Consider the following 14,729-nt stretch of genomic DNA (forward strand, 5'->3'; position numbering starts at 1 on the left):
TTTGCAGTTCCCTGATGGCTAATGAGGTTGAGCATTTCTTTAAGTGTTTCTCTGCCATTTGATATTCCTCTACAGAGAATTCTCCGTTTAGCTCTATTCCCCATTGTTTAATTGGATTACTTGGTTTGTTGCTTTTCAGCTTTTTTAGTTCTTTATATATGCTGGATATTAGCCCTCTCCAGACCATTTTGAGAAGGTTGGTAACATATTTGAATTATTACAAACATGCTATGAATCAATAAATAAAGAGAAGAAATGGGAAGCTTGTGATCACAAGCTTGTATGGTCCACTGTTGGTTCTCATGAAGATAGTGCATAGACACGGGTGAGGATAATAGGAAGTACTGAGTGAAGTATTCAGTTTTCCACTCATGAAAGATGGAAACAGTGAAAACAATGCAGGAGTTTGGCATCACCACCATTGCTACTATAATTACAGTGATAGACTGCTGTTACTACTCTGCAACGTGCAAGGAACATCTTAATTTCTTTTCTTTTTTTACATTTTATTTATTTTTTTTTAATTATTGTAAGTTATTCACTTTGTATCCCAGCTGTAGTCCACTTCCTCATCCTCTCCCAATCCCACCCTCCCTCCCTCTTCTCCTCCCATGCCCCTCTCCAAATCCACTGATAGGGGAGGTCCTCCTCCCCTTCTATCTGACCCTGATCTATCAGATCTCATCAGGTGTGTCTGCATTGTCTTCCTCAGTGGCTGCACTCCCCCTCAGAGGGAAATGATGAAAAAGCCAGCCGCTGAGTTCATGTCAGAGACAGCCCCTGTTCCCCTTACCAGAGAATCCACTTGGATCCTGAGATGTCATGGGCTACATCTGAGCAAGGATTCTAGGTTATCTCCATGCATGGCTCTTGGTTGGAGTTTCAGTCTTTGCAAAGACCCCTGGGCCCAGATATTTTGATTTTGTTGGTCTCCTTGTGGAGCTTCTATGCATATTCAACACTTTAAGAATTTCCTAATCACATAATTCTTTGGAGATAGGCATAATTCTTTCGAGATATTAGTCTTCCATTTAATATTTAACAGATGAATAAAACTGAGAGACAAAAAAGTTCAGTATTTGATGAAACCACAGAGTTCTGGGTATGATCCAGATTGAGCCAGGAACTTCATCAAAAGAGTCAAATACTTCCACCTGCACTGCTATATTTTAGGAAGGTAAAAATACTGTCTAGATAGAAAGATTCAAAATTCTGACTGAGGAAGTGACACAATGCTGGACTTGGGAATACCAGCACACGCTTAGGTAGAACTGCAGTGTAGCTTCAGAAAATAGCATATTATGTCATGCGTCACCTGTACAATAGCCTTCCCCTCGCTACACAATGGTAGCCATTCTCAATTTGTATCAAAAATGAACTTGTTCTTTAAAATGCCCAAAATGTAGGCACTTGGTTTATGAGAATAAATTAGTTTTGAGAAAAACTGAATAACAAAACCAGAAATCATGAATCTGAGAAGAGGAACTTGTCAGAATAGGGGGTGGGTGGGGACTGGCAGTAATAAGAGGGGACAAGAGAGGACGAGCATGAGAGAGCATTCAGCAGACAGTGCACACATGGGCAAAACTATCAGAGCATGAATAACTTGCACATAACTTGTTTGTGTCGACATTTAGCACTCACTTTGAGGTTATACGATTCCCAAGCTTGTGGCTGTTCTTTCTGAACACACAGTAGAATCAGCAAACAGAGTCACTAATATGGACCAACAGCAGGACCCAACTCTAACAAATCTAACTTAACAGCCTCGGGTGGGGCCAAGGCCAGGTACGATGTTCAGGTTCTGCACAGTAAAACCAAAACGCATTCTACGCCTGACGCTGTCTCTCACTTAATATTATAGAAAAGCTCATCTTCCTCCTGTCGATATGTACTTCTTTTTAAAAATGAAATTAAAAAAAAAGTTGTCTTTTAATGAGCAAGTCTGGCAGTGTAAAAGACGTACAGAAAAACATGAGATAGGATGTCTGAAGTCTACATCACAGTATGCTGGGTATTGGGTAACATTGAATTGCAAATTTGGATAGCTGTTACTGGACCAGATAAAAATAATGAGGAAAATAAACAAGAACAGATCAAAAAATTGGTTGAGCAAAGGATGCCAGAGGACTCCTCGGCAGGCTTTGAGCTAGTGGAAGTGAGGATGGTGTCAGAGTCACTCAGTCCATGACATAGTTTGATGTCCTGTGTTCCAGAACAAACCAGGACCAGAGGCCCAAGTGCTTTGATTTGAATTTGGGGCTAAAAATGAACAAAATGGGAAGGAAAGTATCAATATAAAGTTGTCTAGACTGATGGGTGTCAAGAAATCAAAGTAGCCTTAAATGAGCATTTTAAAGTTCCCATAGCATTTAGACAAAAGTATCTGCTAATGTTCAGCATTTTTCTTTTCCCCTTTTCTGTCTATCAAGCTAGGCAGAGCCTACTCACTAAAATGGTTCCCTCTGAACATAAATCAGATGTGTGTGGATTTTTCTAACATCTTGGGAATATCCAGAGCCATCTTTTGACATCTCAAAGTGGTGGTGGCCATGTCTCGTAGCCCCTGAGTCTAGATTTGGTTGAATTAATTTCATGTTTTCTTACTTATTTACATTCTTTAGAATATTCTATTATTAATCAAAGAGAGCACTTGAATTTCATATATATTTAACTAACAACATAATTTAAATTTTTCATCCTCATTTATAAAATGGAAGAATTTTGAGCTGTGGTCAACTGTGATTTTGTTATTGAGTAACAATTTTCATGTCCCGGTGTTTATGATCTTGCTACCTGCCCACAGCACAGATGCATTAGACAGGGAAAGAAGCACCAGGCTTTAGTACAGAACACTAGACTTGAGTTCATTTGAGTTCTTAACCCCAAAGCACTGGTTTATTCTGGGTTTCATTCCCTGCTTGGTAGATAAGCTAAAATCACCTCCTCTTACTCTCCCCCGTGGCATTTTCACCTTGCAACATTTTTTTGTTGAAATACTGAGCCTAAAGCAGCAAGCAGCATTCTCTGATTACATAATGTACCTCTATTTACCAAATTTTTAAAAATCTTGTTAGTACACAAGAAACATAAGATACTTCCACTGTTCACGTGTCCAAGCCAATATGTGTGTGTGCGGGTGTTCCCAAACAACAACAACAACAACAAAAAAAAAATGCCTAGCTCTTTATTGTAGAGAAAAAAAAAACTGAGAAAAATGAGCAAGGAAAGCTGTAAAAGTCCTCACTGCTCTGGACCTGGTACACCCCTTCATTGACATCTATACTGTCTGATTCTTTGATGTGTTTCTGCTTTAAAATGTCCTTATTACAAGTTTGCCCATCTCTTCTTTATGAATTGAGAATGGGCCGTCTGTTTCCGTGGAAGTCTGCCAATAGCCCAGAATATTTATGTTTTCATTTTGTTTTGTTTTGTTTTAATGGGCAGGTCCCAGCCCCTGACCTGAATGCTTGCATGTGATGCGGGAGCAGGAAGAACTGAACAAGTGGGGTTTTCCTGAGATACCCATTTCCCTCCCGACCCTCTGGCCAAGCCAGGCAGCTCTTTGTTCTTCAGTAGAACTAATGGTCTCTTGTTGTAGTCTTTCGATTTTTTTGATTCTGTTGTTTACAGTCCCCTATGTCCTGCCCCTGCCTTCATCCCTTTTGAATGTATTATAATCCTAACTAGATGTCTTAGATGCCACCAACCTGAGGTTTTTGATTGCAAAACTCTGAGCTATCCCTTCTAAGAGCACTTGTGACTCAGTTTACAGCGTCAGATGGCTTGGCATGTGAGTAAACATTCCTGGGTTTATTTGTTTATTTATCTTAATGTTTGGGACTTCCACCAAGAATACTATCTGTAAAACCCTGGGCAAATTATCCAACCCATTGTGCTTAGTTTTTGTTGTTGTTGTTGTGATTGTTGTTCATTTAATGAGAATCATAATAGTAACCTAATTCAGAAAAGGTACTTTGAAAATGTAATATGTTAGCCCAAATGTGAAGCTTATAGAATTTTCTGGTATGTTGTAAGTATTATGTAAGTTATTCTTAACTGTTAATAGTAAAGTTATTTCATCTATCATATATATTATACGCATAGGTTTTACTAAAAGAAGCTTAATTTCTTAAAAATTTGGTCTGTTCTTCTACCAGTTTCTGATATTTAGTTAGCTTTGAATAAATGTTTCAATAAAACTAAAATTTATTGTTTCAACATTATTGTATTTCTTTACTGACTAGACTTTGCTTCTACTGATATTGTTTCTAGTTTTGTTTTAGAAACAGTCTAACTCTTTGGGCATACACATATTCAGGCTTGAAACTCTCCTACTCATAAAAGACTTAGCTCTCAGCCTTTGGGCAGTAAGTGGGGGCCTCCATTTAAAATCAGAAAATGTCTTCTCTAAAGTGAGTACCTGAAGAGTACCTAAAGGTGAGGCTCAGCAGACAAGATGATTTAAATCCATGTGTCTCTACACTACAAAGAGTACTGCTTCCAGACTTAAATGGGTGCTGCCTCTGCCTTGGCACCCTTAAGACTAGCAGTGGTTTCTTTCATGCAGTGCTTACAAAGACTAGGAATTATTTTTTCACCAGTGGTTTAAATCTGTGTAGTAAATCCCTGTGGCTTTATAATGCTAAGTTGTCCCTCAGCAACAGGCAAACTCATGATGCTTAGTGGCAGAATGAAGTGGTGTGGGCTTATTGTACAATAGTTAGTTAAAAAATATAGAGTGACCATCTTAGTGTCTTGGCAATGAACTCCACAAAATAAAATTCATTTCAGTATTACAAGATTAAAAAAAAAAAAACACTCAGCTATCTGGACTAAAGAAAATGATGTTTTTCTGCCAAAGCGAGCTTACTGCTTTTACTGATTCTCTTCGAATTTGATTTCACATGCAAGAATGGGGAAAATAAATTTCTTTAATAGCAATGCTTTTCCTTCTACCAGGAAAGGTTTCTGCTTTCCATTACCTTAAATACATTCAATTACAGAAAATTCACTTTTAGGGTGTTTGTGCTATCATCAGCTTATCTGCTACAGTCTGTGGCTCCTTTGGGATGCATCAAGTATGTTTCTTGTGCAGAAATTACGTTCCTTGAACAAAAAATCTTTTGAGTGTTTTGTGCTGCCAATGCGCTCACCAGACTGTGATAGGATTGTGGCTGCCTTCTGGTAACTAATGTGAATGGAACCTGACAACTGAGACAGAGTGATTACGATGGGCTTAATAAGAAAATTATTCACTGGAGATATGTATAGGTATCTCCTGAGGGTTTTTTTTTTTCTTTATCTTTCTAATGAAACACTTCACTGCTACCAAGGATAGTTTGAGCATTGAGACCAGAAATGTTATTTAGCCTCCCACCACATCTTCAGTGAATAAAAATTTTACTTTTCCTTGCTGTCAGTGTCCCACGTTTCAAATACACTGGTCAATGGGAATCGACTCTCCTTATTCCATATTTGGAAACTGAGATTATCTTACCCACATGAATACTGGGAGTAGATTTGCAGCAACATAAGCATTAGGGATTGTTCTGTCTAATTTGTCAAATAACACTTATTTGTTCGTAGTAATAGTATAAAATTAAACAGTCCTTTGTTTCATTTGTCAAATAACACTTACTATCTAACAACCAAAGAGTATAATTTTTGTAGGAAATTGCTAAGTGTCTAACTGGCATTTTACGTTTGCTTCTGGCTTGGATTCAGAAACCACTCATACCTCTTATTTAGATAAATAGAGTGTCCTTCCACAGTAGGAATGACGATGCAGCCTTTCACTGCTCTGCTGTTTTGACCATTTGCTTCTCTGACCCTGACTCAAATTATTAAAGGCTTGGAAAAGCTGACAATGGGCTTTTGGAAATGGTTGACACAAACGTAAACCTGGCTCTCTGCCTTCACTAGCCTCAGTCTGCCAGCTTGAAATCATGTAAACGTGTCTGCTGTCTACCCTCCACTTGGTATTCCTTCCTATTATATCATGCTTAAGCTTGATTTGATTAGAATATTCAAAACAAGTTAATGATTTATATCTTCATCATGGTGGTGCTTTGCATGCCCTCTACTGACCTTTATTAACTAGATTTAAAATTGAAGCTAAAACTGACGTCTAGACTTTGAAATGCTCGGTAGTGAAATGTGTTATTGTCTGGTACATGCTCCTGTTCTTGCCATGAACAGAAGATGGGAGTGACTGACATTATAGGTGTGGCAGTGCACAGGCTTCACCAGGGCCTCATAGCGACTCCTCGCTGCTCACATATAAACCCTGTAACCCAATGTCTTGTCTCTTCCCTTTGCATCCCTGTTCTGAAACGCCTTACAGGTGGCATGAGTCCTACTTCCCATCAATTTCTGCTAGCAAAAGTTGATTTTAAAACCAACCTAAGCAAATATTGGTAGCATCAATGTTGTAAAATCAGAGTTTACTGTCTCATAGGATAATCTGAGGCTCCCTCAGCCAGCACATCATGCTGGCCTCCAGCTTTTTTAATGGCTTTACAAATGAAGCTGTACAGAATGGAAACTCAAGCAGAGATGACCACATAACCTACCCACCATGCTCAGGTGCCCTACATAATGAACAGTTCTAGCATGAACTATGAAAATGTTTATGTGGTGAGTCCTTGTACCTAAATTTGATATAATTTTAAAAGATCTTGAACTAGGAAAATGGTGTCCAGTTTTAACATTTTATAATGTTGGACTCTTTGGTTTTATTCATTATGTTCTAGTTTGAATATTCTAGATTAAATATTCACCCTTGTAACTGAATATAAATGTTGACATAAACATGACTATATAAAACATGACAACATTTTAATGCTATAGCAGAACACTCTTAAAATAATACAGGTAGCAGTGGTGGAATGTTTTGCATTTACCATGCTTTATTCTAAGTGCTTCCTATAAGTTATACTTTTCAGTAGCTCTGTGAGATGAGCTACATTTGAACCCTTTTGGCATCTAAAGACGACAGAGCAGAGAGTAATCGGCTGAGCTAAAGTGAGTAATAATGAGAAATAGAGATTTGAATGCAGATCTCTCCAGTGGCTTTTCTTATCTCAGAGCTCATAGCCCATGGACAGTTGTGTCCATGGTCAGAAGGTGCTGCTTGGCAAAGGCAGGTCACCAATCAGCCGCAGCTGTGCTACAGACCACTACAACCAAACTGCACTAAGCAAGTACTGCCTTCAGACCTCCTGTCACAGTTCACAACTGACAAAATGTCACCTGTGGTTAGGTTCATGTGGCTTTCCTCGTTGCCATGGATCTATCTGGACCACCCAGCCTTGCTTTTGCTTCTCTTTACTAGAACACCAACATTCATTCTTCCTCCAGTTCATTTGTTGTCCCTTCATCTATTAGGTCAGTAAACATCTATTAGTTTCTACAATTGGATTCAGGATGAGTGTCACACACCCTTATCATCCTTCAAAACACAGTCCTATCTATGTTGTAAAGAATTATTTTACTACTGTCTTATACTGAAATCTGAAATTAAACACAACACATAATTATGATTTCTTGATAGATTTTGCACTGATTTTTTCCCCAAGCTAAATACTCAGCATCTTGGAATGTTACATTCCCTTTCCTTGTCTTCTTTGAAACTTGCATTTATTATACCATTGTACACAGAGAAAATCCGTAAGAAGTATTTGTTGCTTGGTTGTTCTATGTTGGTGATAATGATCGTGCTTAAAAATGTTATTTGTAGATGGTGTGTTGAGAACTTCCCAGGATGCAATTGCTACTTTACTTTTGGGTAAAGTTCTCTAAGCCAGAAACTCCTCCTTCTGTAAGATGTCACCGCTCAGTTCTGAGTATCATTCAGACATCAAGAAAGGTTAATTAAGAATGCCTCTCTTCTTAGTTTAGACCTTTGAGTTAACAGCTTTCTTGTATTCTCTGCCACTTTTCCTACTGCTCCCTTCCTAGCTTTCATCTCTAAAATGGAGACACAGCTCCGTGGTTTTCATCTTCAGGGTACTGTTCAGAAGTTTGTAGAAACAAACTTCTGAATATGGGACTTTAATTTCATGGCCAGTTTATCATCTTTTATTTGGAAAGGAATGAGGCAGTAGTTAAACAAGTATATTTTATAGTCGTTGTTCAGTAGACTGGATCTAACTGCTCTTCTGAAATCTTCAAAATGCAATTTTGACTGTATACTTGCAATTCAGTTCTGTTAGTCTGCTTTCTCAGTTGTGTCTTATTAATCAAATTAGTAGCTTATTTGTCCACTATAAAACTAGTCTCTGTTTCAGAGACTGGGGCACTATTTTATACTTGTCCATCCTCTCCAAATATATTTTCAAGTGTTCCTAGATTCAACACAAAGAATATTTAAGCTGAATATGTTCTCTCTAGACCTCTAGCTTAGCTCTAGGTTGCACTGAAAATGTGTTGTTAATCAGTGAATTCAACTGAGAAGGCAGAGAAATTGCTGAAGAGGTGATCTTAAAAAGAGGGCTATAGCCTGAGAACTGGACACCAGAGACTGAGGGGATAGAAACTTCCATGATCATGTTTAACTCCCTTCAGCCTTTGGCATGAGAGTTCTTAAACATCCTGTCTACATCACATCCTATCTATACCATCGCTGTAATGAAGCATTCTCTCTATGATGTTGTCAGCTTATATTTTGAAAATCAAATCCTGAGTACAGTTACCCTCTGACTTGTTGTCAGACTGTTCCTGAAAGGAAACCTTGTACATGATATATTTCAGTCTTGCCCACAGTTAGCTTTTTATTTATATTTTTATATTAATTATATTTTATTAACTCTGTATCCCAGCTGTAGCCCCCTCCCTTATTCCCTACCAATCCCATCCTCCCTCCCTCATCTCCTCCCTGCCCCTCTCCAAATCAACTGAAAGGGGAGGTCCTCTTCCCCTTCCATCTGACCCTAGCTTATCAGGACTGGTGGCAATGTCCATCCTAGCCAGGACTGTGGCCTGGCTAGGATGTTATTAGCTCAGGGGGAGGTGATCAAAGAGTCAGCCACTGAGTTCATGTCAGAGACAGTCCCTGTTCCCCTTACTAGGGAACCCACTTGGATCCTGGGCTATATCTGAGCAGGGGTTCTAGGTTATCTCCATGAATGGTCCTCGGTTGGAGTATCAGTCTTCAAAAAGACCCCTGGGCCCAGATTTTTGGTTCTGTTGCTCTCCTTGTAGAGCTCCTGTTCTCTCCAGGTCTTACTATCTCCCCCTTCTTTCATAAGACTCCCTGCATTCTACCCAAGGTTTGGTTGTGAGTCTCAGCATCTGCTTTGATACACTACTGGGTAGAGTCTTTCAGAGGCCCTCTGTGATAGGCTCCTGTCCTGTTTCCTGTTTTGTCCATCTTCCAGTGTCCATCCAATTGGTCTTTCTGAGTGAGGATTGATCATCTTACTCAGGGTTCTCCTTCTTGCTTAGCTTCTTTAGGAATACAGATTTTAGTATGTTTATCCTATATTATATATCTAATATCCAGTTATAAGTGAGTATATACCATGTGTGTCTTTCTGTTTCTGAGATACTTCACTCAGGATAATCTTTCCTAGATCTTACCATTTGCCTGCAAATTTCAGGATTTTCTTGTTTTTAATTGCTGAGTAGTATTCCATTATGTAAATGTACCACAATATCTCTATCCATTCCTCAGTTGAGGGATATCTGAGTTGTTTCAAGGTTCTGGCTATTATGAATAAGGCTACTATGAACATGGCTGAGCAAATGTCCTTGTTGTGTACTTGAGCATCTTTTGGATATATGCCTAGGAATGATATAGCTGAATCTTGAGGAAGCGCTATTCCTAATTATCTGAAAAAGCACCAGATCGATTTCCAAAGTGGTTGTACAAGTTTACATTCCCACCAGCAATGGAGGAGGGTTCCCCTTTCTCCACATCCTCTCCAGCATATATTGTCACTTGAGTTTTTGATCTTAGCCATTCTGATAGATGTAAGGTGAAGTCTCAGGGTCGTTTTGATTTGCATTTCCCTGATGACTAAGGACATTGAGCATTTCTTTAAGTGTTTCTCTGCTATTCGATATTCCTCTACAGAGAATTCTCTGTTTAGTTCTGTATCACATTTTTAATTGGATTACTTAATTTGTTGCCTATTAACTTCTTTAGTTCTTTATATATTCTGGATATTAGCCCTCTGTTAGATATAGGGTTGGTGAAGATCCTTTCCCAGTCTGTAGGATGTAGTTTTGTTCTGATGACAGCGTCCTTTGCTTTACAGAAGCTTTTCAGTTTCATGAGGCCCCATTTATTGATTGTTGATCTTAGAACCTGACACTTAGCTTTTTAAGATTCTTCAGGCTGATGAATACACATGATTCTATTATCCTTCTCACCAGGATCACCATTAACTGTCCCTGGAAGCCAGATAAACTCATTTCACAGCTTTTCCTTTGAACTTTGATGAAGCATTTAACTTGGTGATGCACATGAAGCCCTCTCTCCTGTTTTTTTGTTTGTTTGGTTGGTTTTGGGTTTTTTTTTTTTCTGTTGTATGTCTCTCCAGATGTTTCCTTTTGTTTGTCCTTCCATCCTCTAGACATCTATAATGTCTAGAATCCAGCTCCACGAGGTTTGGAGAGTTTCTGGATAACCCATCTAATGGGAGGAGTGGGGTATTGAAATCAGCCACCATCACTGTTTGGGGGCCAATTTAATTTTCTATTTTAATTCTCTATTTTATCTGCAATGATGGTTTATTAAAATAAAGTATAGCTTGATCTTGAGGTAGCACTATTCCTAATTTTCTGAGGAAGTGACAGATTGATTTCCAAAGTGGTTGTTCAAGGTTACCTTCCCATCAGCAATGGAGGAGGGTTCCCCTTTCTCCACATCCTCTCCAGCATGCATCATCCCTTCAGTTTTTTATCTGAGACATTTTGATGGGTGTGAGGGAAGATGCTTAATCCTCATTCAGAAGGGCAAACTGATAGACATTGGAAGTAAGAGAAGACAAGGAGCAGGGCAAGAGCCTTCCCAAGAGGGCATCTGAATGACTCTACCCACCATAGTATTGAAGGAAATACTGACATTCACAGCCAAACTTTGGGAAGAGTGCCAGAATCCTTATGGAAGAAGAGGGAGATAGAAAGACCTGATGGGGACAGGGACTTCACAAGGAGAACAACAGAGCCAAAATAGCTGGGCCCATGGGGGGCTTGCAGAGACCAATACTCCAACTAAGGACCATGCATGGAGAGAAACTAGACCCCCTATTCAATGGGAGCCATTGGCTGCTCAGTTTCCAAGTGGGTTCCCTAGTAAGGGGTACAGGGACTGTCTCTGACATGAACTCAGTGGCAGGCTCTTTGATCACCCCCTACGTGGAGTGTGTAGCCTTGCCAGGCCATAGAGAAAAATGATGCAGCCAGCCTCGATGAGACCTGATAAGCTAGGGTCAGAAAGAAGGGGAAGAGTCCTCCCCTATCAAGGGATTAGGGATAGGGCATACAGGGAGAAGAGGAAGGGTGGGTGGGGCTGGGAGGAGAGAAGGAAGGTGGCTGCAGTTGTGATACAAAGTAAATAAATTTTAACAAATAAATACATAAATAAAATTAAAAAGGAAAAAATAAAAATAAAGTAGTGTATCTTCTTTTGCTCTGTCTTCCAACAACCATATGATAATTTTGACTTTTTAACTTTCCTCCTTTGATAACAGTATATGTACTCTATAGTAACCTGACTAAATATTTAACAAATTAATAAATAAAGTCAGACTTAGGAGAAGAAACCATGCTTCCTTAAAAGCATTTATAAGAAGAAAAGTCTAATTCATGGAGATAACCTAGAACCCCTGCTCAGATGTAGTCATAGCAGCTCAGTCTCCAAGTGGGTTCCCTAGTAAGGGGAACAGGGACTGTCTCTGACATGAACTCAGTGGCTGGGTCTTCAATCGCCTCCCCCTGAAGGGAGAGCAACCTTGCCAGGCCCAAAGTAGTGCAATACAACCAATCCTGATCAGACCTGATAAGCTAGGGTCAGATGGAGGGGAGGAGGACCTCCCCTATCAATAGACTTAGAGGGGGGAATGGAAGGAGATGAGGGAGTGAGGGTAGGATGGGGAGGGAATGAAGGAGAGGGGCTACAGCTGGGATACAAAGTGAATAAACCGTAATTAACACATAAAAAAATAAAAATTTAATTAAAAAGAAAAGAAAAGTCTATGAAGTTCACATTATTCTCATTAAATACTCACCACATGGTAGAGATATGTTTGATTATATTGTTATAATTTGACGTTCTTCAAGAAATGACAGGCATAGATAGTACTACCCACATTTCACAGGGTGGAAAATTGAGGTGTAGAGTTAAAGTATTTTGCCTGACATCACATAGATGGTAAATTACCCAGCTGTGATTTGTCTTCAGTTGATCTGCAGCCCATACTCTGTTCACTAGAACACACTGCCAAGCATCAAAGAGTCTAGATGTCAGAGCAGCACAGCACTCATCCTTGACGTTGTCATTGATTTCACATTAGTTGTTGTTTTAATGTGTCATCAAACAAAGCATGGTTTTTAAATACGATTGCACGACCTTGTCGGAAAAACATTCGCTTTTCTAATATAAATATTTCTAAATAATCTCATTGCAGAAAAGACAGTTACTCTGTATAACACTAATTATATGAAATACTAATTGTACATAATGTGGGCCATGGATAAAATTTGAAAGAAGGTTCTTTGGGATGTTGGGGGTTTGAGCAGTTTAAAAATACTATGTGGCTTAAATCATGACACAAAACTTACTCCAATGAGTTTCAATATTTAATACTCATATCTAGACACTTTCCCACCAGCTCTTAATGTATAGTACTTTTTCCTAATTCTTAAGGTCTTTGAAAATGGTTTCTGATGTCCAAAGGGCATAAAAGACTCCCTTATACAAGTTTGAAAGTACCATAAAGTTCTAAAATATATTCTTAACCTACATTATGAAATGTTTAGGTTATTCTAATTGGAAACCAAAAATATCTGTATTAAACAGTGATTTGCCTACTAAATACTTGAAAATATTATTCAACACATCAATGTTATCATTTCATATAATAGAAGAAAGGACTGAGGTCTAAAATGAATTATCACATTCAATAAAGAACCAAGTACTTTTTCTTTTCTATTAAAATTCCCTTGAAAACTAGAGGTTATGATAATTTTGTGAAGAATATTCATTAAAAAATGAATCAGTTACATTGGGTTATCATTGGCCAATGTAGATGGTAAAGAAAATTGATGAGGTCAGTGTACAGGACAAATAACTCAGCATACCACGGCTGAGTGTACCAAGGGGATGCTGCTAGATTAGAACAAATGACCTCATCATTTCCATCAATTCTGTTAAGAGCAAAATGTACCTCTGAATGAGCCATTTAAGGTGTGTGCTTAACACTTGTGATCCCTGGTAAATACAGTCACACTCCACACTCCATCCTTCTCTCTATGCAATTTTGACAAATACAGTTGCTCTTCCTTGGCTTTCTCTAAAAGGAGCGGTAATTATAGGAGCTCTGTCTCCTCAGAAAGTTTAAATAAAACTAGCTCTTCCAAAGATAATAGGACTTTGTCCTCCCTCAGTAATTCTGACTTCTAAATATAGTAGAAGCTGGGGTGAGTTTCCATGGCAGAGTGAATGCTTAGCATGTGGGATGCCCTTGGTTCAAGCTCCCCTGTGGCTAAATAAACAAGTTAGTAAGCAAACACTAAACTGAATTCAAAATGACAAATAAATAGAAATAAGTGAGCTTACTTTTTTCCTTATAAAGACATGAAATAAATGTCTTTATAATTTTATTTCTTTCATTGTGTAATAGACCTGATATAACTAATGTTTTAAATAACAGAGAACCAGTCGTATGACATTCGATGCCTGTCTTTACCACACCCAGACTCGTGATGATTACTCTCTTCAAGTGTTAAAACAGTTGTTAGGTTTCTTTCTGAAATCAACTTATTATTCAAGACTTATTTTCCCACTTGTGCTTTTAATACTATATATCATTAAGCCCATGTAGATGGTAATAACAAACATTGGTAATAAAAAAGGATTAAGTATTTAATAAAACTTTAACATCATGTCTTTCCCTCTGGGTAAGATTAACAGACATTATTAAAAATTACCTTCCTTCCTTCCTTTCAGAGCCAAAACATTAGCAGAAATAATGAGCAAGGAAATGGCTATGAAGAGGATGTTTTCTTGTTTTCTACATATTCACCCCGTAAGTCTTCCTCTATTCCATGAATACATATAGGTTTCTAATATAATATATGAAACTCAAAAATAAGACTGAAGAGAATGTGGGAAGATATTTTTATCAATCAAAAGATTTTTAAATGATACTGCAGTAAAAATATTTTACCTATGTTTGCTAACTTATACACCTTTTACAAGATCAAGATTTAACAATCACATGTTTTCCTACCCTGAAAACATACAGAAATCACTTTGATATTCATCTCTGAGTATTTAAAAACTGTGTTTCCAAATCCGTTTTCCAAAACTTGATCTCGTTCTCGGTGGAGCTGAGTCCTCTCAGCTGTGAGGTGACAATCTGAGGCAAGGATCGTTCCATGCTGTAGCACATTTAATTCTATGTCTAAAATTTGAAGATGAATTCAGAGTTCCTACATGTTCAGGCCAGGTCTCCTTAGCATGCAGTGGCTTGCTCATCATCTTCACCAGCATTCATGAT

General features: G+C 38.3%; 1 protein-coding gene across 3 annotated transcripts in view; it reads left to right on the forward strand.

Moving 5' to 3' along the window:
* Bank1 (B cell scaffold protein with ankyrin repeats 1) overlaps window positions 1–14,729 on the forward strand; it is a 274,453-nt gene that overhangs the window by 202,514 nt on the left and 57,210 nt on the right. For all 3 annotated transcript variants that reach the window (XM_060392659.1, XM_060392660.1, XM_021656994.2), the window contains exon 8: window positions 14,177–14,255. In XM_060392659.1, the coding sequence (XP_060248642.1) occupies window positions 14,177–14,255 (79 nt within the window). The remainder of the gene's footprint in view (window positions 1–14,176; window positions 14,256–14,729) is intronic.

Source organism: Meriones unguiculatus, chromosome 10 (assembly GCF_030254825.1).
Source record: "Meriones unguiculatus strain TT.TT164.6M chromosome 10, Bangor_MerUng_6.1, whole genome shotgun sequence".
NCBI lineage: Eukaryota > Metazoa > Chordata > Mammalia > Rodentia > Muridae > Meriones > Meriones unguiculatus.